Source organism: Neopsephotus bourkii, unplaced genomic scaffold, assembly GCF_033783945.1.
Source record: "Neopsephotus bourkii isolate Nb327-2 ecotype Australia unplaced genomic scaffold, CSIRO-AGI_Nbou_v1 NB_998, whole genome shotgun sequence".
NCBI lineage: Eukaryota > Metazoa > Chordata > Aves > Psittaciformes > Psittacidae > Neopsephotus > Neopsephotus bourkii.
In genome coordinates this window covers 3,348,954-3,373,769 of record NW_026901490.1, presented here as the reverse complement: position 1 = coordinate 3,373,769, position 24,816 = coordinate 3,348,954, and the positions used below count along the sequence as shown (strand labels likewise).

At 37.2% G+C, this 24,816-nt stretch overlaps 1 protein-coding gene across 2 annotated transcripts in view; it reads right to left on the bottom strand.

The window, feature by feature from the left end:
- Positions 1-484: 484 nt before the first annotated feature.
- The window catches only part of PTPN21 (protein tyrosine phosphatase non-receptor type 21), a 40,870-nt gene continuing 16,538 nt past the window's right edge, over positions 485-24,816 (bottom strand). Inside the window, exons 4-20 of one of the 2 annotated variants that reach the window (XM_061359959.1) lie at positions 22,727-22,824; positions 20,241-20,308; positions 19,719-19,789; positions 18,311-18,398; positions 18,025-18,113; positions 15,788-15,875; positions 14,998-15,077; positions 13,700-13,801; positions 13,056-13,116; positions 12,476-12,560; positions 9,947-11,412; positions 7,565-7,702; positions 4,792-5,013; positions 3,490-3,618; positions 2,949-3,183; positions 2,234-2,394; positions 485-1,392 (exon numbers count right to left, since the gene is read on the bottom strand). In XM_061359959.1, coding sequence (XP_061215943.1) covers positions 1,264-1,392; positions 2,234-2,394; positions 2,949-3,183; positions 3,490-3,618; positions 4,792-5,013; positions 7,565-7,702; positions 9,947-11,412; positions 12,476-12,560; positions 13,056-13,116; positions 13,700-13,801; positions 14,998-15,077; positions 15,788-15,875; positions 18,025-18,113; positions 18,311-18,398; positions 19,719-19,789; positions 20,241-20,308; positions 22,727-22,824 — 3,310 coding nt within the window. In that variant the 3' untranslated portion in view covers positions 485-1,263. The remainder of the gene's footprint in view (positions 1,393-2,233; positions 2,395-2,948; positions 3,184-3,489; positions 3,619-4,791; positions 5,014-7,564; positions 7,703-9,946; positions 11,413-12,475; positions 12,561-13,055; positions 13,117-13,699; positions 13,802-14,997; positions 15,078-15,787; positions 15,876-18,024; positions 18,114-18,310; positions 18,399-19,718; positions 19,790-20,240; positions 20,309-22,726; positions 22,825-24,816) is intronic. The other variant, XM_061359960.1, reaches the window with a different exon arrangement.

The following is a 24,816-nucleotide window of genomic DNA, read 5'->3' as shown; positions in this document are numbered from 1 at the left end:
ATGTGGAGGATTCTACAGAAACTTCCAGTGCTTTAACAGCTTTCTTGACTGAGAACATAAACATTTTTACTGGTCACCTTTGCACTGTGTAAACCAGCAATCATTGCTGCCACACCTCCTCCATTATGTTTCATACGATCATTTCCACTTCACCACTATGCACCTTCTTACTCCAATTTTGATTCTCTCACTTCACCAACTTAAAAGGCTCTTTCTAAAATTACAGGTTAGTAATGGTATATTACCGCAAGAAACAATAATGCATGATTATAATTTCTATGTTTAACTACATAAATAACAGAGAAAGAAAGTGCTTAAAACATTTGCATCCACTTTGATTTCAGCCAGTAAAATCAAACTGTCCTCTAAATATATGAATAATACTGAATATGTACTTTATCTCATCCACTTGTTTCCAACAACCTTGTAGATAATTAGAATATTTTCCCCGTTTGTTGCAGGCAAACATGCCTCCGCTCAAATGAAAGTTACTAACAGTTATCATCTTTCATTTGTCAGTTCTATTACACAGCACTACAAGTAACTACCAATAGCCCTCCCTAATACTTTCTGATTTTTTTAAAAGTTAGTTCAAACATTGTCAGTCTTCACTGAAAATATTACTGTGTTTAAAAAGTTTTGGGTTGTGGTGTTTGGGGTTTTTTTAATTAAAAAAGGCTGAACATAAAAAGAACTGCCCTTAAAGCAACAGCTTGAAATATCCAAGAGCTTCTAATTTTGCTGAGTAAACCAGAGGAAACTAAGAGTTCATTTGAAAAAATACAGTTGTATTGTTCTAAATATAAAATTGAAAGCAGAATGAAACTGCGTAAGACCTTGACATTCCCAAGGAGCAGGCTTCTCAGCCCATGTGCACCTTCAGGGTTTAGCTTTCACACAGCTAACAACTATGTTTTAAAACATAACATTAGTAAAATTGTGCCATGTACTTCCATTCCATAATATACTTACTTTGACCAGAGTAACACCACTCTAAAGAATATATGCAAGTACTACAGAGCAGTACAAGTAAAATTATTCCCTAATATAACTGCAGCTGAACATGGGAAGAATTTAGACCAGTGAAAATCCTACTTTGCAGGGACTGTTACTCTGACTTGCATTTAACAGTCACATACCAACCCTAAAAGGTAACTGTGTGATTCTTCATAGGAAGAAGACACCGGTGAGAGCAGGTCTGCCTGGACAACTGTAGCGGTCTTTCTGTAAACTCTTGCAATGTTCCTTAGGAAGTGGCAGGGACTATATAAGTCTAGAACTTTTGAGAAACTGAATGAGAACTCCATAGACGAAAGTGTACTGTGAAAGAGTCTGCACCATCATCATTCTCTGCTGCCTCAACATGTCCAGCACTCGTGGGATGTCCAGCATCTGGAGGAAGAAAACAAACTGTTAAAAGTGACTGGTGAGTAAGGAGGCTGGCTTGCACTTTCTCAGCAGGAGGTTCAGAGCAGTACCAGTGATCTAAGAGCAGAATCAGCTTGTCTAATGTCAACTCCAGCAATTCATTGCCTGTGCATGCATTACACCATGCCTACTTCCTCATCTATGAAATATGCATAATGTTAAACTTGCCCATGTCATGGGGTAGGACTCTTCACAAATCTAATGATTGCAAAAGTCTGTCACAGTGGTAGGGCAGGGATGCATAACAAAACAGTTTGTTGAGTCTCAGCTAGCATATTACATTATTAATAAACACTTTACAGCTGTTCACTTCCACTAAAAGCTGATAGGACCAGGTTTTATTCTATTAAACTACTGCTTTGTCCTCTGCTGAGATTGATACTGCAAATACACTACACTTAGAATCAAAATATTTAATAACAAGCACAGAGACTGGCTACAAAGCATATTTTGAATATTATCCATTAAAACTAAGGCATGAAGTAAAAGTGGTAAAGTCAGGGTGAAATCCTGAAATATGCTTCGTAGCCTAGAGCATTCCTTGTTCTATTCAGTGACTCAATATCTTATCAAGTCAAGAATCCAAATGAGCATTCCAGTATCCACTGTATAAGTGGGCAACTCTAGAAGACTATTAGCTTCTGCAGAATTGCTAAGAGCTCTTTCAACCACAGTCGTAAGGGCTCTTCTGAAGGCCACATCTTGGGAAAGTTCAGATGAACAGCCATTAAACATTTATTAGGTGGGTTATTTACTCATCCACTACCTAACATTACTTGAAGCATGAGAAAGGAAAAGAGATCACCTCATTGTGTTCCAGGCAAGCAATCATGATCTCTGACAGTATGACCACTCCTGTTCGTCCTACACCTGCACTGCAGTGTACCAGTACAGGAGGATTGGCGTTTTTAGGATCCGCAGTGCTGTTTGTATGGCGCCGCACTGACTGTATCTCTTCCAAATATGCTATTAAGTTCAACAAGATGAGAATAAAACAATTAGGAGATGAAGCCCCATGAGCCATGCTATCAAACCATATGACCGTCAGAAAAGTAGTAATCTAATAAATGACATCCCACAGAAAAATGACACCCTGTATAAATCACAAGTTATATCCCAAGCAAAGCAATACAGACCTATAAAGACCATCTAACATTCATAAGGCTTTCTTTGCCTTGTTCCCATATTCCCCACCAAAGCTGGCTCATAGCCATCTTGCTACTGCTGGAACATACTCAAATGCATAGTATGTGATACAATTATGTTTTAATGTATCTGAACTTTTAGTAAATTATATATATGGCCTAGGCATAAACAGTCACTTTATCAAACTGCCAGGTATATTCCTGCTAAAAATGTAATTCAGTATCTCTTGCTGTTGAGAAGAAATCTTTTCAGAAGAATGCTTGGCATCACTGATCAAAGCTAATTCACATATAGCAAAATAGTTACAAAAATAAAAACAAAAAAAGCCCAAACACCCCAATAACCCCAAACCAAAGCTATTAAATACAACTTACAGAGAAATCCCTTTAAATCCTCTGGACAGCCATGCTCTGGCCAGTCAGTATACTGCAGATGCCAAACTGTTCTTTCCTGTCCTGTGAGAAGATGTTTAATCTTCAAACCCGTAGTTGCATAGCAGCCTGAGTCAGTACGGAATCGTGTGGTAATCTTAAACCTTCCATAGGTTACAGTGTTGTGTCTTGAACCAAGACGTGGCCAGTACCTGAAGCTTTTTTCTCTCCCACTTTCCTTAAAAGTAAAATAGTTGCTTAACAAGAAACGTAAGAACACTCATACAACTAATGCTCCTGTAAGAACTGTCTCTCTCCTCTATTATGTACTACTACAGTGTTATGGTTTCTCAATGAGTAAACCAACTTTCCTGCGAAAAGAGGTTGCAAATTTATATCTTTCTGCCAAGGACATGGCAAATGGGTCACCAGAAATTTATCTTTGATTGGTCTTTCTGTTGGAGCAAAGATCCCCTTCCACTAACAGATCGTAACAAAAGCACTGCAGACTTTCTGGGAGAAACCTGACTCAGTTTGTACTCACTTCCTCTGCTGTCACCATAGCTATGATGGCAATCCCTTGTTCCCAGATCATCTGCCAGAAATCCTGACATGTATTCTGCAAAGGGCCTTGTGTAGCAATGTAATCCCACTCTATGCCTCCAACAGAGACCTGTAAAAGAAAGACATTAGCTTAGTAATTACCAAAATCCCTTTCTCCGATTCTTAAGTCAGCCATATCAACATTCACAAACTGAAAAACGACAGCAACACTGCAGCAGTAGGAGACCATTGTTGTATCTAACTCCCATTCTTTAGCTGCATCTTGTCACATTAGACGCAGAAGAGACACGATGTTTAAAGTTGTATAGGCACATAGCTAAATAAATATATTTTACATCACAAGCATATTGTTAAGTGAGTAAATAAAATTGTATTTCTTTTTTGCAACCTTGAGGTATTCTAGTGAACTGTGGTTTTGAGAAGCTTTCATACCCTGGTGCTTTAAATGCTATTTCATGCACTAAAGAGTCAGAATTAGCTTATTCCTCAAAAAACATTATCTTGTTTGGGAAGGATCAGAAGAGTTACTCAATATTTGTGAATGAGTTCAAGTATAGAAACAATGGTATCTTGTCAGTTGGATTAAAAAAGGCAACACAACTGCAACTGCTGCTTTGATGATCTCAACTTTTCTCAGAGAAAGCATGAAGCCAACTGTATTTGTGGTTGTGCTTCAAGTAGGTAGATGCATTGAAAAATGAACAAAATGCTTTGATCATTCTTGAGGTTACCCTGCAACTTCACTTTTAAATAGCTAAAGCTGAAGAAAGGAGGCAACTGAAGATAATGAAAAAGCAGATTTCCCCTTGGCTCCATCTGTTCCTCTAACCACTCAAAAAAGCTTAAGCTGGGAGCTGGCATACTGCCTGTTGTGGATCAAGTCAGAGAGTACAGAAAAAGAAGAAATAATTATTGTTACTGCAGTTCAAAAATATCACAATCATTGTAAAGGATCCCAGTTTGTTATAAAGCTATTTGCCTTCTTAACTCTTCAAAGAGTGGATATGCCTTCTGTTAGCAGCAATCCAGAGAGAGAGGGAAAAGAGACAGCAGATCAATACAGAAGTGAAATGCACAAGACCTCTCCAATAATTAACCCTCTGTTATGAGGTAATGAGGAAAAATAGGTTGCTCCTTTCCTCAAAGAAACCTCTGCAGAAGAAGGGAAAGAGAGAGAGATGGAGGGATTTTCATGCATCTGACCGAACCACAACTGATAGCCAAATCAATTTTTAGTTACCACATGAACCAGAAAATGTTTTTCCAGCAGTATTTCTCTCACCTTGATATGAGATGCATTGATGTAACCCGTGTTATTTTCTTTGGTTGGGACTAGCTCTACTCTGGTATCATCATAAGGAAGCACGTCGTGGAACCGGTTTCTTTCAGCATTTTCAGGGAGCCGAGCTATCGAGCACTCACCATCTGTAGGTCTCTTTTTCTGAATGCGCTCATACTCTGTAAACACCATCCCCTGCTCTAACCGTTGTTCCAGAACTTTACACTGAAAGACAGACACGGATAACCATATAAAGTCACATTCCAAGGCAAGTCTATTTTAACAGAGAATTCATGAAGGATAAAACATACGCATTTTCCTCTCTTACACATATTTTCAGTGCTTTTCCAGCTATTAATGTTTTCACAAACATACCAGAATAAATCAGAAGAAAACCTAACCAGCGTGAATTTTGTTCAAGTGCAAACTAAGGAGCCTGTTGTGCTTCATTAGGTCACAAACACTGTGGATACCACTGGTGAAAGAAAGATTACTTCATAGTTTCTACGAAGACAGCCCAGCTGGGCAAAAAATATTTGGCCAAACCAGATAACTAGGCTATACTACAAACCATCTGAAATACCTTTGAACAAGAAATACTCATTAATGCTCTGGCTCAAGATAAAATGTTAGATTACATGATTTGAAAAGGTCTCCTTTAAATTTGTAATCCAAAACCATATTGCCAGCTTTGTCATTTGAATAGAGAAAAACTCTAAAAATATAAAAAACACTTGCCTCAAGTCAATGAGCTGGTAATTCACTACCAATATTCCATATTTTCTTAAGCTGAAGATAATAAACTCTGAATATAGTCTTAAAGCCTTCTTAGAACCTCTTGCTGTGGCTGAGATATAAACCCCAGGATTTTTTCACTAGTACGACTCCATTTCATTTAATAAGCTGCTCCCTCCCTTTCCCCCACTCGCCCAATTCATTCTTTCGAAACCAAATTCTTTCTAAATCATAAGATGCATCTGGAATTTCACCATCTCTTTGCCAACAATAATTAGAGGAATAATATGTAAGATTTCAGCCAGAAAATTTCATCCATGTCACATGTCCCCAGCCTCTCACAGCAACTGCTCTGTGGTATCAGGTCAGAAAAGTTGTATCAAATAACTGTAATGCCAAATGTTGCAGAGGAAGGAGTAAAACCTCAATCATACACAATTTGCACATCAATTATACAAACTCCTTTATGATCTTTAAGTGAAATTCCCTCATTTAAACTGATAACAGCATGAAGCTGAGCAATGAAACAGGCAGTGAATCAAATTTAAAGTCATCTTCTAAAATATCTGCACTTTGGACTTTGTGTCATATGTCTACTTTGCATTGTCTCTTCTCAACTGTTTAGGTAGGAACTACTCCCATTTCATGGTAGTTATTCCACTTTACTGCCTGATGAGACTGTAGTGGCATGTCTTCTTCATAACCTGACTTTATGGATTCTTCTTTTACCTCAACACTTTGGGCAGAGCTAGCTGAATGATAACATGACTGAATTCAATAAAAGTCAATCCAGGAAGAGATGATGGCTTTAAGTAAGAAGTAACCAACTCAGGTACTAAATGTAGAACTTTAACTCAATAACATAACGTTAATTTTTGCCCTTTAGCATATTTTAAGAAGTATATATATAGTTCAAAAAGAATATGTTGAAATGGAACAGTCAAATCTTCCTTCCATGGATCTCACTCCAAGATGTCAAACTCCAAGACCGAATTTCCACTGTGTGACTTGCACATAATTTCCTTGTCCTGTTCCTTAAAACTGCAGCTGGCAAGACTTGGCCTGTTCTTTTAGTTGGACTTGATGACCTTAAAGGTCTCTTCCAACCTAGTTGATTTTATGATTCTATGATTCAGGTTCTAACCTCTGTCCAGTGACTGACAACAAACTGAGCAAGAGGGGGTTTGCAGCTGAGGAGCCAACCTATGCTCAGAACCAGATTCTAAAGAGACCACTGGTCGCAGAACATACAATAATCACTGCAGAACTTGATGCATCTAATTGCTCCCTGGTCAGATATGTGATGAAAGCACTGTTCTACATAGCCCTCCACAGGCTGGATATTGACTCAATTTCACTTTCCTGCACCTATTTAATGGTATATGAGGCAGGATGAAGTATATTTAGTAACCTTTTTTTTACCCTGGCACAAGCAGATAAAGTATTTCTCAAAGAAAGATCCTCAAATTCATCAGAACCTGATGTCCTCTCAGTGGTGTGAAATCTTTTACTGAATGTAAAATTTCTGCACACTACACAAGTTCCATCTGGATCTTCAGGGATCCACCCAAGGAAAACAGATAAATACAATCTGCACAAGCAGTACCCTGTGGGTGCAATCTAACTACAAAATTTATTTTAAAGATGTTATGAATAACTAGTAATTACAGGCAAATCCAATCTCACACTCCAAATTTTAATTTTCAGTCTGGAAAACCTCAAAATTAAGGGAGAAAACAGAAAGACTTGGCACCAAAATGTATCAGTAGATACTAGATCATTTGCTTCCCGTATGTTCGAAGGGTGAATTATAATCTCAGTCACTGTGATCTTAAATCTTAAAGAAAAATCAGAGTTACACCCAATATGTCCAGCATTCACTTACCAATGGGTAGTCTCAGTCTTTTGTTTCTGTCTCAGTATTGAGTTGCTTTGAATTTGATGCATTTTAAAGTCAACACAAAGCACCACTCACATGCATTTCATTTTTTAAAATCATTAGTATAAAAGAGAAATCAAGCATTAAAGAACTCCAACATACCCGTTCATCATTTGTTGCTCTTGATGACTCTTCCTTCCCCTCATCTGGCAGAGGCATTCTAGTCAAAGTTAGTCCATTTAGGGCAGCTAGCTTTAGAGGCCCTATTTTCTTTGCATCATTTTTGTTCTTTTTCATACCCTGTAAAATAAAAGCTAAAACTTGTAAATAAATATCTGATGAGGTTATAAAGCAAAACCAAATTAGCTCAAGTAAGCAAAGGATACTTCTTTGACCCCTTCTGCAAACAGCTCTGACTTTTTTTTTCCCTAAGCACTGCGGTAAGAGATTAGGGTGGTGGGACTACATTCCTCCAGGGACACAGTACAAGTCTGGTTTCATTCCAGACAGGTTAATTGACCTCCATGAGAATGACAAATATTAATGCCCACAAAGCTCACAACCAAGGGTGTGAGGTGGCAACACTGCATAATTACATTCTTGGACAGAACTGAAGTCGCTTTCCAACCCCAAAAATGCATAAAAATTATTTCTTACTATTCCTTACTATACAGTTTGCAGGCACTTTTCTTCTCTACAAGAAGGCATAACAACATACAGCTTTAAGGTATTTGGATATAGTTAAATGGTTGACTAAGCTTGCAACAAATTGCACATACAGAACATGAACACAGAACTGCAGACAGATCTGAGCCCTGAACCAGGCCATGAATCTAAATTATTGAAGTTAGTGTTCATTTTTTGAGAAAAATACCAAAGGGGGATTTTTATAAAAGAATAAATTAAAATGATTCTTAAAAAGTGTAAGAGAACTTAGCAGTTGATAAGTTGGGTTATTAAAAATACACTGAAAATGGGAGTGAATGTGCTGCTTGAATGAGAATCAATGAGTTCAAAACCTAAATGGTAGTGAGGAATAGGAAGACAAAGCTGAGAGCATGAGACCACATTTAAAAGTGAAAACAAACATGACAGTAAGAGTTCCTTGGAAAGCAAAATGTATAAACATTGGTAGGGAACACCTTTGTTACCAGGATATTCATCTTAATATTGAATGCAGAAAAGTAATATTCTGTGTTATGCAATGACACTCTTAAATGTTACTGAACATTTTATTGAACATTTCCAGCTAAAAAGTTTTAACATGGATTTAATTTCAAAGGTTGACCTGAACATTTACATAGGTATTAGAAGGAAAAGGCAGGGTATGATTTATGTAAACACATTCGTGTCTGAAAATGTGTCTTTTGAAGAACAAAATACTAAGTGACTATCTAAATGTGAACACAAGGAGAAAGATATCACCTTTTTCACCTGTATCTAAGTACCAAACAGTAGGAAGGAGATTTAGATAAACATATACAATTGTAAAATTAATTGAATCTGATAGAGGTACATTTCAAAGTATTCAGCTCCATGTATAGGAAGTCTGACAGACAAAATATAGTGACAGCAGTAACTATCTAAATACATAGCTTTTGCATAATTCGTTTTTGCAGCATCAGCTGTAGCAGTTACTACAGCAGTAGAAGTTATATGGTAGTTCCACTGCAGTCCAATTTGTGCAGAAGACTACTTGACACTAACTCAGGCAGGCAAAGTTAGCAATCAATTCTAAAAGGTGAAATAATAACAACAGTGGTCTTCCTCTGTTAGCACCTGGTATGTGTCACAGACTACATAAAAGTGAACAGAAGTTGAAAACAAAATGAGTGGTAAGGAGTGCCAGTGAAGTTGTACAGTCCCACACAGATTTTGATGTTTCTATGAGGTGAGAATTACAGGGAAGGTGAAACTTGCAGTTGTTCACTATTATGGCTTCAAAAGATTGGAGTTGGAAAGAGACATAGTAAGCAAGATCCTACCTTTAGTGGGATAAAAACAGCTTGAAGAGAAGGCAAATGTGAAAAGATATGAAAAGGGAAGCAATGGAGGAAAGAAGAGAATGCAAGGAAAGAATTTACTGCCTAATGTGTCAGGTCCCTCTCTTAGGTCAGAAGAAAGCAAACAAATTGAAAAATGTAAACACTCAGTTGCATCCAATTTTTCAGTGAGAGGAAGATTAGAAAGCTGGTAGTGGAATGGAAAGAATTGCTTCTGTTCCAGATAAGGAATGGTATGGCAGAATTTGCGATCTATGAACTGACTTTAAACTAGCTTGTTCTACAGTTGCTAGCCAGGTTAGGTGTATCCGATGGACAGAAGCTGCACAGCTGGATTTGGGGGCAGGGGAAATATAAAACAACTCATACATGGCTGGGCAAAGTTAATCATGGAAAAGCAGGAACATAAAGGTTAAGTTTGCTTTTAATCCACATTTTAAAAGCATCTCAGGTTGATTAAAAAAACACCAAATCTTAAACAAACCCCGACACAACTCCTGCTACAGAACAACATGAAACAAGAGGAATTGTATCCACTTACACCTAGTGGGGGAAGGCCTTCCACAATATTCTTCTTCCCAGACAAAAGATCAGACACAGGTCTCTTCTTTAATGAATCTTTCCTTACTCTGTATCTCCCTGATGTTGTAAGATCAGATTCTGACATAGATGGAGTAAGCAGTCCTTCCCCTCTTCTCTGTACCTGATTTTCTACTAGTAAATGAATGGGGCTCATATCTTTCACTTTCTTTTCTGTCTCTGTAATATGTAATTTAGGCTCAAGAATATGCAAAGGGCCAGCAGACGAAGCAACAGAGTTATAAGGGTAGCTGAGTACTGAATCACGAGAATAACCACCCATAACAGATGAAAGCTGAGTTTGATCTTCAGGGAGGGGAGAAAGGCTTGTACTAGCCTTGTTCTCTTCTTCAAATTCTTCTTCTTCCTCACTACTGTGAATCAGCATAGTGGCATCCGAAAGGGTTTTCTTATGATCACAGTTTACACCCTCTTCTTGCTTACTTTCTTTTTGCTTTGTTCTCTCCATCAGAATGTTGGGCTGTGACCCTTCTGAAATAACTCTTGGGAGAGCCACATCTGCTGCAGAAGCTGACATGGTCCTCTCTTTAATTCTTATTCCTTCAAAGCTGGGAGTCAAGCCTGCTATTTCAATACTGTTCCTTTTCTGCAGCTGAGTATGGCGTGCCGATGTTAGAGGTTCACTGACTTCCTGAAGAGAATGTGCCACAGGCAGGCTGTCTTCCTGAAACGTCTGGACAGAATGGTGCACTCGCCTTGTGATAAGATCTGGATTACTGCTGCTAATGTAGATATGTCGTGAAAGGTCTGGAGTACTATTTGCAGGTCTTGGGTACGGGTATGGGGGAGGTGGTCGATAGACTTGGGTCTTCATTATATTTGGTGCTGGATAGTCCTGAGCCTGGAGCTGCACATTTGTCAACTCAGGCACACTGACTGCCCCAACAACTGGGCGCTTTTCAGCAGGATAGGGATAGGGGGATTGACTGTGAAAACTGTAGTTCAGGTTAAATGGATAATGGTTAGACTGTGGCGAAGCAAAGTGAGCATGTTCTCGTATTTCAGGCTGACTGTAAACTAAGGCATCAGGCCTGCTGTAAGCATATGAATTGCTGATGTTAAGATTTCTCATTGAATGACTCTGCCTATCTGTGTGCACCATTCCCCTGTTGAGCTGTCTCATCACAGTTTCATAGTCTGGTGTGGGACGATAAGAGGGTGGTATTAATGCGCTATGTCTATGAGATGGTATATAATCAGTTCTGAGGACATCGCTTCCAGTAATGCTTGGGTTAGAGGACATGGGGGATGGCTGCAAGTAATGTTGTGGATTGTTCAAGGAATTCGTGCTGTGTGCACTATAGACACTACCATTGCGGATCCGACCAGTGTAGTCATGAGGGGCTCTATCCAAGCTAGTCTGAGAGTGACAGTAGTATCCATTCTGATTGCTCACAAAGAGGTTATCTGAAAGTAAAGTTTAAGAACAATATGTCCAAGACATCAAACAAATGTATCTTTCTATTAAGATATACCTAACTAATGTTTCAATTTTCAAAATTTCAGTTGTTCTTAGCTATGCATTGAAATGGGAAGGAAAAAAAACCCAACCCAAACCCAAAACAATCACAGCTTTTCGCTGTGGATAATGAAGGTATGTATACTACAATAACCTATTATGTTCATTTAGATGATACAAATTCCTACTGGAAAACACCATCTCAGTGTAAGAATGGCTTTCTTCTGCTTATGATAGGTTTGCTGAGTTTCAGACCAAGTTAAACAAAATCCGTATCAATCTTAAACCTCATTACCTGAAAGAAAAAACATCGACACCAGGATCTGCACTTGTCTCATGAGATCAGTTAAACAGCAGGAGACCAGAGTCTATATACAGCTGCTGTATATGCTATCATAGCTAACTTTGCTCATATCCCATAGAAGAGGATATAGAGGAGCAGTGGCTGAGGAACTGCAGTGTTTAATCTGGAGAAAAGGAGGCTGAGAGACCTTATTGCTCTCTAAAACTAGCTGAACGGATGTTGTAGCAGCATGGGTGTTTATCTCTTCTCCCAAGTAACAAGCAACAGGACAAGAGGAAATGGTCTCAATTTGCATCAGGGGAGCTTTAGACTGGACATCAAGAAAAATTTCTTAATTGAAAGGGTTGTCAAGCATTTGAACAGGCTGCCCAGGGAAGTGGTGGAGTCACAATCCCTGGAGGTGTTTAAAAGATATGTAGATGTGGTGCTCAGGGACATGCTTAGGATTTGGCAGTGTCACATTAATGGTTGGACTTAGTGATTTAAGGGTCTTTCCCAACCTAAATGGTTCAATGATTATATGATTCCATGATTGTATTTCACATTAGCCTAAATGCCTCTATGCACTTCAATGAGTGCTGTAGTATAAACCTGTCCCATGTTCACCCTATGACTTTATTCAGCTCTAGCTAAAGTAGCTGTAAGTACAAATCATAGCTTTTGCCTTCTACACTTATGTACCGTAGCCTTGGGTTTAATGAACTTACCTTGGGATGATGCATATGGTTCAGTATAATGACCATTGTAATGAAGCTGAGGTGGTGGAGGCATCATATAAGGCTGAGGCTTGGGCTAAGAAAGCAAGCATCTTATTGTTAGTTAAAACCTCATGATTTATTTTAAAAATGTCTTGAATATTTTTTATGTAATGCATAATATTATATATATAATATGAAATGTATAATACACACAAACACACAAAGCCTTCATCTTAAACCATTTCTCTAAATCTGCAGAGGTGATTTTCTTGTGAGGTCATACAAGAAACAATAAAAAAAAGGAATCAAAACCAAAACTACACACCACCAACCCAAGACTGTATCTTGCCATCTGACATCTAGGAGAGTCTGTCAGATACAGAGCAATCAAAATAAAACCAAAAGTGTTTAAAATATTTTTCACAGCAATTACTGTAATTCCATAATTTGGATATTACATAGCAGCTTTTTCTGCAAGTTAGAAACAGTTCCTCACATACTAGACTCATGTTTTTCACTGAAGGAGATTATTGCCTGATTCAAAATCAAATGAAATTCATGAAAATGCAAAACTATTTGCTGTCCTTACCATAGACATCCTGGATGAAGACCGCCTTCTAACAGGATTCACTGTAACAGTCTGGGTTTGTCTACAGAAGGAGTTTTATGGTGAGAAATTTTTCTTAACAACAACAAGACCTACTTCAACCCTTGAAAAGTGATCCCAAGTTCAGTTTAAAATCACTCTACATTTCTTGGAGTCAGGCCGTGAGTTAAATAGCTCTCCCCAGCTGTCTCAAATGGAAAGAGCTCTGTGGATAAACCACCATCACAAACAGTATGGGCAGAATCACAAAGCAGCAGAGTAACTAGGGACTACTTCCAAATTTGAACCCCGTGTAAAATCTTATACCGTTAAGTTACCTGTTCTACATGACTAGACATGAAATTGTTTACAGAATGTAATGTTTTAGATGTTACAGGAACTGGAAAATGTGACTATACTGCACAAGCATTTGCATATTCTAACATTCAAGCTAACAGCAATAAATTTTCATAAGTTGTTGGATTGCCTCCAGGATATAAGGTCCAGAAAACTTAAGCTCCTTTTTCCCCATCTTATACTGCACTTCTATTCCGCTTCTTGTAGCAAGACATATGTCAAGAGATGGCACAAAAATACAAATGCAGGAACGGCCAGATTTCAGAAAGAAAGATGATTTTTCAGCTCACCCTTTGGGAAGTGAAGGACGAGAAAGGATTGGAAAGCGTGGAAGGGAAAGAATGAGGGAAGATTTCTGAGAGCCCTCCTCAGATGGAGAGTCCAGGGAGTCTCTAAAGACAACGTATGTACAAATAAAGAGAAAACAAAACAAAACAAACAACAAAACCTGAACTTAATACAGGCATGCGTAAGACAGTTTTTAGCAACAGGACCGGATGACAGGGAATCTTAGACTGGAGATAATCAGAAAAGATTTTTTGAGGACTTATTAGTAAAACCATGTTATGATGAAAGGGTTAAAATGAGTAATCCTAGACATTCAATGTCACACTGACATTCAATACAGAACCACATAACTAACATTATTTGGATAGCAGTGCAGAAGTCCCACAAATGCACTACTTCTACCAAGATTTCTTATCCCTCTCAAAAGGCAGGCAGGTTTACAAGCTTAAGAGATATGAGGTCCACACTGTTCCAAATTCATTTTCCTCTTCTAATGTAAAATCAGCATTGAACACACTAAAAAGTTACTGTAGTACAAAATACTCCATCATCTTTCCACTGGCCTTAGTAAAATTTGGACCAACCCCTCCATAGGTATCTCCTCCCATACAATCCTGAACCCCATGAACATTTGTGAATCATGCTTTTTTAATGACAGACTATTCACTGGGTCTAATTCTCTGTTCTTTGACTGAAGTAACTTAACTGAAGGAAAGCTGTACCAGTGGAATAGCTAAAATTCCAGTCCTTGATTTACAAGTTGGAGATCAGCCCATTTAAATTTAATTTGATGAATTGTACTAAATTTACTTTGCACTGGTGCTACTTGAGCTATACGGATTCCATGGATATCCAAAGGACCACATACCTCTCAGCTGTCAATCCAGCACATTTCAGGAGTGCTTCACATACACTTCCCGCCCTTCTAAAGGCCTCTAGAGTGCCCTTTCAGAGCAGTTCACCCAAACCCAGGCCAAAATCCCAGTGACTCCAGTAGCTCACAAACATTCTAGTAAGAGTAGCCCCTGAAGCAACTAAAACATGTCCAGCAGCATGGGCCAAACACCGTTACTTTTGCTAAGATTTCAGTGTTTCATAATGTCCTCTGCATAAAGTAGAACACACTTGAGAAACTGGTAATAAGTATTTTGTCAAAAAAAAATTAAGAAAAAAAAACCCCAACTTATTAATTTCTACCATCTGAAAAGGACAGTAAAGACATCACAGAGGTTATAGAAGATTTCACTTCTTTATGGAAGCTTCAAGGGCACCAAGAGTTCTGGTAATATATTCTACTTACAGGCTGCATTTATTTAGTCTGTAAAATTTGTGTCTGGCCACACACATCCTCCACACATATTTCGCTGTTTCCATATCTTCCTGCCAAAAAAACAAAACCAAAAATTGCATATTAAGCCAAATATTCATACCCTTTACTTGCTTTCAGACAAGCCACTGAAATTTTTTAAATTAAATTATCATTGACCAATTTAATTTTAATATACTTTCATTACTGTCACCAGGTTCTCCCTAAAGCTGTACTTTGTGGATGTGAACATTCATTCTAGCCTATTTTATTAGACTTATGAAAGTTGAATGTAAAAGCCTTTTGTTGAAGACACTCTTATCAGCTATAAAACTAACATTGTATGTTTACAGTATATGTATGTCATGCCGTAAGATTGTCAACAGCTGTCTTTTTGACAAAGGGAACTTGCAGATGCTACACAGGATTCATTCTGCAAGGAACGGTGTGGCCCATTCCAGCAAAGTTCCAAGGTGTTTATCTTTCAATGCCACTGATTTAAAAGTCAAAAAACATGCTAGAAATTTTCCTAGAATGGATAAAAATGTTTATGACCATCTGAACCAAACTTGCCAATGTACTAAACAACAAAGGGCAGATTTTTTTATGCCTTCCTGCAGAAAGCTAGCCAGAAACAGAATTATTACTTTGGACTTAATCATACAGTTCAAAGTTGCTAAATATAAAAAAAGAAGGTTTTATCCTTTGAGTTAAATTAGCAGTCTTAACTTGTTCTTATTTACTGATGTCTTAGTGCAAAAAATAGAAGTAAAAATCTACTCACAGTTTGGAACTGGATTGTCTCTTCTTTGTTTGCCAGCTCTAATGCAAAAAAGGATTTGTTGTGGGACATGTTGGCAATATCATGCCACCTGCAAACAAAGGAGATGATAGAACATGACTGTCAAGCTCTGATTTTCAAACCACAGAAAATGATACTGAAGAACAGAATCCCCACCAAGAATACAGATAAAGAACTGAGAACAAATAAAGAGTTCAGCAATATATCTGAACAAGTTGCAGACCATCACTTCCATATCCATTCAATGACTGCTGAATTAAAATATGTATATGACACTTTTGAAGATGTGCAACATGTACACTAACAAGTTTATTCCTTGTCTTCCACTTGAAATTCTTTCAAGTGGTTTTGTTGTTGGGTTTGGGTTTTTTTTAAATGAAATTTAGATAAATTTAGTTATCAGTAAATTATAATGTCCCAAGTGCTTGAAAGCAAACCATACACTCTAGGAGATGGGTATGGGAGGGGGGAAATCTACACTCAACAAAGCCATTAAGGCATGATTACACATATTTTCAAGAACTCTCTTGCACATTGACAAATGAGAAAAACTTCAATTCCAAGAAATATAATACCATTTATTTCTTCAACTTCTTGTCAAATACAGATGTGGTTAGATCATTAGTATTGTGTTAGTTCAGATAAAGCCTGTATCATTGATTTATTAAAAGAATATTCTGCAGTACACAAACACAGTAAAAAAGCACCATCTACACACAGGACTCCCTAAAGGTGTTTATATGACTTCCCTTTTCATCACAAAGATGGGGCTGATAGCATTTTCTATAGTTACTGAAAATCAGATTTGTGAGGTAGAGAAACAGTAGTGTCCCCATTCCAATTTATAACAAATGCAATTTAAGGCTTTGGTTCATAGGCATTTATGGACATAATTATGAAATTACTTGAACCAATCTGAAGCATAAACCAGCCTTTGTATACCGTGCTTGTCTATGCTTTTTTGCCACCCAAATAACCATGGTATATCTATCCCCACCAGAACTGCCCACAGCCACACAACAAATAAGCAAAGAGCAGAAAACTAGATCCTGAAATCAGAACGTGAATACTCTCTGATGCTCTCCAATGTGCAAGTATTGTCTTATGTTTACACAGACCCTGAATACACAATTCTTTGGGAAATTACATTAAATGAATGAACAAAGCTTTATTTCTCTCCCCTTGTGTGGTTGGAAAACCCGTCAGCAGAGATTTTGTTGCTTCATTCTGCAAAAAAAAGCAGAGTAGGGTACTTCTACCGCTCTACACAATTAAAAAGAGCTTGGCTTCAGCTCTCCTCTCAGGAGCAGAGACAGAGAATTTTGTGAACAACCGTTAACAGTACTGTATTTAATAATTATATTAAACAAAGCCACTAACAGCAGGAAACACAGTTGCTACCTTCTCTAACCCCTGGAATTCACCATGATTTCCAGTAACTGCTGGATCACAGGATTTCAAGTTTCAGTTCATAATCAGCCAAACAATTCTATTCTAGAGGATTAAATTTCACTAAGTATAAAGCCTTCCTTGCTCTAGCAGTAACTACAAATTACTAAGATTTAAAAAACAAACCACCAAATCCCAAACTATCAATATGTATTCTTAAAAATTTATTCCAAATTCTATCCAAAGATGCCCAAGCAACCCCTCTTCAAGTCAGTGGGAATCAGGCTGTTTCACATGAAGACTGAATTTTAACTGTTAGGTGAGCTGCATACAAGTCTATATCCACAATTTAACTTCAGAATATTAAATAATAAACTAAAACAACATATTAATTCGAAATAATGAAATAAATGTTACCAAGTGACTCTCCTCTATTTCTTTTATATGTAATATATGAAAGGAACTCCTGGATAATTTTACAATTGAATATTTCTAAGTAACACGATGTGCCCATCTCAGGACTTAAGATGCTTTATGCATAGAGAATTGTTCCTTTTTGACTCCACAAATGTTTTGCAATGAAATTTACATTAAATGTTCATCTCTTTGAATTAATCTGGCTTAAAGAGATTCATCCTGCAGTCAATACTTTGAAAAATTCCAATGGATCTAAGTATTCACTGTAGCATGACAACAACAAGACTATGTTCAGGTTTTATCAAATTAATAAACACACATCACATCTATGACATTCCTCACATTCATGCTAGTGAGGAACACACCTAAAATGTGAAGTGCGCAAAGATATTTTAAGAAAGAACAATACTAACCTAAATACAACAGGAGGACGACCATTTTTGTGTTTCACAAAGATACCATCAAGACACGCTCCAATGAATATGTCACTTCCTTGGCTGTCCTGTATGAAGTTGCAAAATATTATGCAAATACAGAAAAAAGTCTTTAGAAGAAAAGTTACATAAGAAGCAACTGTTTTAACAATTCTGGGGGAGAAAAAGGGAGGTGTGGTTTAGAGTTTTATTTTGTTTTGTCAGGAAGTAAACCTTTTTAGATAGTGGAAAAAGGAACTGAGACAAAGATTAAAGCACTGTTTACCTTTGCAGGATAGGTCTCTTCGCCGTAGCCCTCCATTCTCTCTACTTCTTGCATGTATAGCATTTCTGCATCAGGAGGAGTAAGGCCTCTACAAATGGAAATAACAATTAGCTAGTACTGTCAGTAAGAAAAAATCATCTTTGTTTTACTCTGACTGACACTGTCAAAAGCTAGAAAAGCATCCACAAGACATCCAGGCAACCCTCAATCATGCTATTTTTATCTGTCCCAAAGGCTGATATATTTGTCTCAGCCTTTACACTTTGATTCTAGCAACCTCTTTATCTCAGGCATTTCTAGGGGTAAATGCAACAAAGATCAGTTAAAATTATAATCTCTGCTTATGGCAGACAAGTATCACATTCTTCTTGACATCCATCATTGTCACCAGATTTTCTCACTGTATCAGAATGATTTTTCTGGGGCATGTGTTCAAGACCTGAATTTCTCCTACTGCAGTATACATGTTAAGTACCGAGATGAAGCTTGATGCTTCACATCTCAGGAAGGAGAGTCTCATTTTTTAAATGCTGAGTTTTAACTATAATGGTTTGAGAACATGAGAAGATCTGTAGGTAAAGGTAATATTATTTTTTAATTAGACCACTTGGCAAAGATAGTTTTCTCACAGACTTACAGTAGTGTCACAGGGATTAAAAGCTTGTTTCCCTACCTACCTCAGCTGATCTCACAAAAGACATTATATCTGTCTGCAAAATGTTGTCATGCTCATTCTTACGTCTCGCAATACTTTTTCAATCATCAGTCTCTGTTTCTTCACTTTTTACTAATGTTATGCAGATTCAGTTTTCTTTGCTGAACCTTAACCATACAATCTTCTTATGAAAGTATTTCAAGGATAAACGGATTCGAAATTTTCAAACTGCTCTTTTAAAACAACACAGTAAGAAATAATCAGTATTACTCTCATAGTCACAAACATTTTTTTCACTGATGAGTTGACAACAGAGAATTTAACTTTCCTTTGTCTTGAACTACTGCATCTTAGCTACCTTTTATTTTAGATCATAAGCATTCTGGCACAGTAACTGTCTCCATATGTCTACTGCTGTCAGTATCTGCCAATGTTGTTTATCAAGGAACATGCTTACTGGGGTCACAACTTCCTATAAACAAGTTTCAGAAACATGCAGAGGAAGCCATACTATTCAGTTGTGTCTGTATTCTTAATTTTCAAGCAGAATCCTCTCATTTATTTTACTGGTCATTCTGTTCTCCTTTCACTTTCATTCAGCAAGAAAAAAAAAATACTGTGATTTTAATACAGACGTATCAGTGAAAAACTCATTTAAATGGGAGGTGAAATTAGTCCAACTAATTCCCAATGTCCTAAGCTACTGAAGTAATCACATCAAAATTAAGTAATGATGAGTGTTAGAAATGTTACCTGTACTTCTGATGTAGCAAGGCAACTTTCTGTGTTGCTTCTTCCAGTATTTTTTCTTCTTGTAGCCAACCCTTAAGGTAAGATAGTAATTATAGAATGAAATACATGCTATTGTTCTACAAAATTAAGTTTAATTACAGGTTCTTGACACTGGCAAGAAAACCCTCCACTCTATTCCTGTAGCTTAAATGCTGTAATATGCACACAAACAAAACCAAAAAGTGCAAGTACTGTTTTGAAGTTTTACTCACTTTCCCACCTCCACCCCAACCTTTTTTTCAGTGTAATATACAATGAAACTAATAAAAAAAAAAAGAAAAAACTAAAAAAACCTTGCAACATCTTTGCTTCTGTGTAATATGACTCACTCCAGTCTCAAAGAAAAGCTTTACTGAGTTGGACAAGCAGTAAGGTGGACGGATTATGGAGTCTTTAATAATAACCTGCATTTACCAATCTAAAGAAAGATTTAAATTTATCAATTTAAGAATTTATATTTATCAATTTAAAGTAAATACTTACCACTGGAAACAAAGCATATCTTTGTAGGAACTCCTGAGATTCATACTGATCATAGTCTCCAAAATCAGCTAAAAAATAAAAAATTTATTGGATTCAAACATTTGCAATAAAATGATTGAATACCCAATTAATTGCAGCAGGATCTCCAAGCAGCAAATCTCCACCCTACTGAACTATGATCTGAAATCAAAACAATGTAACAAACTAATCAGTAATGTTTATGATGAGGAAAACTAAAACCAAAACCCATACTTTAACCTTGTTCTGAAAAACTGGTAAGGTTTCTTGTGGACAGGAAAGAAGAAATGATAAAACAATCAGTGTTGCTCCAAGTTCCTTAGTTCCTTGGGGTTTTAATTGTTTAATTTTTTAATCCCAGAGTGGTTGAGAATGGAAGGGGCCTTTGGAAGTCTAGCCCTAAGCAAGGTCAGCTACAGCACACTGCCTCAAAGCTTTCTCTGGTCAAGTTTTGAATACAGCAGATGGAAACTTAACAGTTTCTCTGGGCAACCTGTTTCCAGTGTCTCACCACTCATACAACTGAAAACTTTTATCACATTTAGACAGAATTTAATATATTTCATCTTGCACCCACTGCCTGAGAAAGGTCTGGCTCCACCTTCTTTACTCCCTCCTGTCAAGATACTTAAATTACTTGCAGAATAGTGCCAATACACTGCTGTAACTTTCAGCTGCACTCAAAACACTGCACAGACGCACAGAAAGTGGGACCTAGAAGCCTTCCCATACTCTGGGGCTTAATAACAGGTTTGATTTTAATAACAGTTTTGAATTTGTGTCATGCTAAATGGCATCCCAAGGAATTTGCCTCTTTTTCTATTTCCAGGAAAAAAGCTAACCAATGCTTCAAAGAAGAGAAATAAAGCAGTCTAAATTGTAGAAGCTATGTACCAGTCTCACAAGAGAAACTGTGAAAACAGCAGTCGGTATGGAACAGCTGCTTCCAGAAATATAAACACAAACCCCAAGAACACAGATCCATCCATAACAGTATAATTTTAAAGACATTAGGAACCAAATTTGTATTCAGGATTAACAATTAATATGCAAGTTATTTGTGATGAAAGGGGAGGACTTGTGACACGCTACACCAACACAGCACTTGAGATAAAGCACTGTTTAGAATTAGCCTATGATAATTATTTAAAATACAGATTATTCTTGAAGTGAGTTCACCTGAAACAGCAAACAACTGCTTTTGTTCATTCACCAGCTCAAATTAACCCACCTACCTCGTATAAGCAACTGCAGTCACTAGAGCATATTAATTTACCTGTGCTTTTTCTGACTTGTTTTTTCACTGCTTTATAATCACATACAGTTTCTCTCTTACATGAGAATATGAAAGGAATATGAAAGCTAAAGGGATAAATATTTTCAACCTGGAAACAGGCTTATATTGAAATATTTCTATAAACAACTCACTGAGCAGAGAGACATGTGCACTGTCCAAAGATATGGAAATAACAAAGCAAGACTTTGTCAGTTGAAAACCATTAAATCCTGGCTTAGATTAAAAAGATTCACAAATTCATTAAACAGATGCATTATACAAACAAGGTACTAACACAATTCAGTATACTCTACTGGCAACCACGTTTTCAAAAAGCATAGACATCATATTTAATGTGATATTACCAACAAATGTAATAAAAACAAAAAACCCAGAAAAAAACAAGTCATATGTACTGCAAATGACTTTAAGTCCCTTTCAGTTTTTGGCAGATTTACATTTGCTGTTAGATGTACTGCAGTGGCAATTGCTGTGTAGCAATATACAAACACTAAACAAAGCTGCTGCCATTAAAAAACGTTTATTTTGAGAGATTTAAGATCTAACAAGCAGGGAATACGAGACATGACCAATGCAGATAGAGTTAGAACTGGTGGCTCTCTGGTGTCTACTGTATCCCATCTGACTCCAGTCAGGAAAAATACAGTGGCTATTTTCATGTAACTATCACTTCATTTTCATGTAGCTATCACAGAAATGGGTCTTTGGGAGCGATTTGAACACAAAAATTGTTAACAGTCTTGCATACAAACTTGAAATAATCTTACATGTTAGGATATTTGGGAGAAAATGCGGAGATACAAGTACATTCAAGTTTGATTTAGCAAAGCATGTTTCTTTTGTTACTATGTCAGAATAAAGTGTCTTTATTAACAGAATCAGATGAAATGTCTGTAAGCAGACAACTGAAGTCTTTGCCCCCACAGGAACTCTAATGTCTAATTCAAACCCAACTCCATGTTAGACACCCAGGCACACGTCTGAGGACTGCACAGAAATGCCACAAGTTCAGGCCCACTGTTCCACCTCTTCAGCATATGCAAGGAAGTTCTAAGGAGTAAGTCTTTCATAACTTATGGAATTCAGTCTTTGAGTGATAAACAGAAAAACTGCAATAGAAAATACATCCACAAAGCTTCTAATGCAGCGTTAGCTAGTTAGCACAACTTACCCTGAACAGCTAACCCAGCCAGATGTATTGCTTGCTCCAGCGTGCAAGGAATATTGCCCTCCAAGATATCTTTCTTTAATTGCAAATAATACTGATACCTACACAAGAAAAAAAGAAAAAGCTAATATGGTCTGCTTAATTTAAAGAGAATGCAGATAAACATGCCTGCATTTCCTATTCCTCTCTGCATTCCCCAGTTTTTGTGGAGGGCAATCTTCCACACCATTCGGACCCTTCACAGTCTTTGTTAGCTCCTCCCTTAGCTTTCATACATCACTGCAGAATCAAATACTGCTACCTCCTGAAACAAAGAATCTCCACGATTTCTACCTACTACCATACCCAAATATTGTTTTATTATTTTTACCTCTTCTTTAGCATTTTTATTATCTCCTCTTTACAATGTTCAGCACACTGGTGTTGTTAATGCACTGCTGCTGTACTGCTGCATTCCTTTTCAATAGATCCAACATTGCACATCCCTTTAAGCACAATAGCAGCTTTCGTTTCTGCATTACAACTTCCGAGTACATTTTATTCTTACTTTCAAGACACCTTTTTTTCTCCTTTAATCTGACCTTTTCCTGGGTCATCTCTTGTACGTGCAACCACTGCTAGGTGTACCATTTGTTCACACACTGAACCACTAGTTTCTTGAACTCTTCTGCCTCTCTCAGCCATCTGCAAAACACCCTATCTTGAGCCTAAAACACCTCAAAACACCATTGTAATACACACTTTGCCAACGACATTTGTCTCCAATACGTCTAGTTTTAAAAGCTGCTTAACTTCCTCGTATTGTACATTAACTCTTGTGTAGTAAGGCTTTAATACCAAGAACTTGGAAACATTCAGGGATTAGAAAAGTCAGGTGAACTACACACAGATTTTCATCAGGCTAAAAGGCAACTTTCTTCCCTCACTATCTAACCAACCTGTTAAATAAGGTGACAATTTATAAATATTAGCTAGAGTCTTCTGGATCCTGCTACAAAAGCGCAGTATGCTGTGTGACAGTAGTTAACATCCTTATACAACACACGCAAGAAAAGTCGGGCCTAAACCCAGGCCTTAGAAAAAAGGGAAGGAAAAAGCCATCACATATCAAGGCATTTGGGGAAATAAATCTTTCCAGTCCAACAGCAGAACATAAGCTCTTTCCATAGAGCTGTTATTAAAAGTAAATATGCAAATGAAGAATCTTGACGCTACCTTGTGATAGTACAAATACCATCCCTTTTGTCAATTTCCATTTCCTGGTATACATTAAACAAAATTTGCTTCAACATGCTCAATCTCATTTATATTCAAAAGGCATGAAAAAAAAATGACTTCTGAAACTAATTCAGACTCTCACTATTGGAAATCAAAGCAAGTACCATCATCTAGGACTTCAATATAAGGTTGGCAAATGAATTCTTGCTTTCTACATGGCAACACACTGCAAAACTGCTATTAACGTTCCAATATAAACATTAAATTCTTTAATGCCAGAGAAGAATATGCAAGGTCTTTCTAGCAATGCAACACAACATGTATCTTACTGCAATGCATCCTAGCATACCAACAAGCACAGAATCTGAACCAAAGACTAAAAAAAAGAAGACAAAAGAATTATTTTTTAAGCCAGTAAAATTGCTGAGAGAAAGTCCCATACTTAGCACTTTTCTAGAAAGAAAATATTAACACAGGTATTACACATAAAAAAGAACCTTAAAGCTGCGAGGCACTGAGCAACACATTAAAGCACCAGTGTCTGCATGAAGAGGCTTACCTCCCTGAAAAGCTTTCATACCACAATTAGTGGGAAAGGTCTCTGGAAAGTTATTCTAGCACCAGAGTATATAAAGACAGTTTCATGTAACCACAGAATAAATTAAGCTGGAAAGGACCTCAGTGATCACCTGGTTCAACTCCTCACTCAGAGTAGGACCAGCTTGAAGTTACCAGCTTGAATGGGTTAATTAACGCAAACACAGATTTCTGAAATAACAAATATATGTTTGTAATCCAGTCTGTACTCATTTGCCTGTTAAAAAATAATAACTAAATCAGAAAAACTACATACATTAAGGTCACTACAAGCCAAT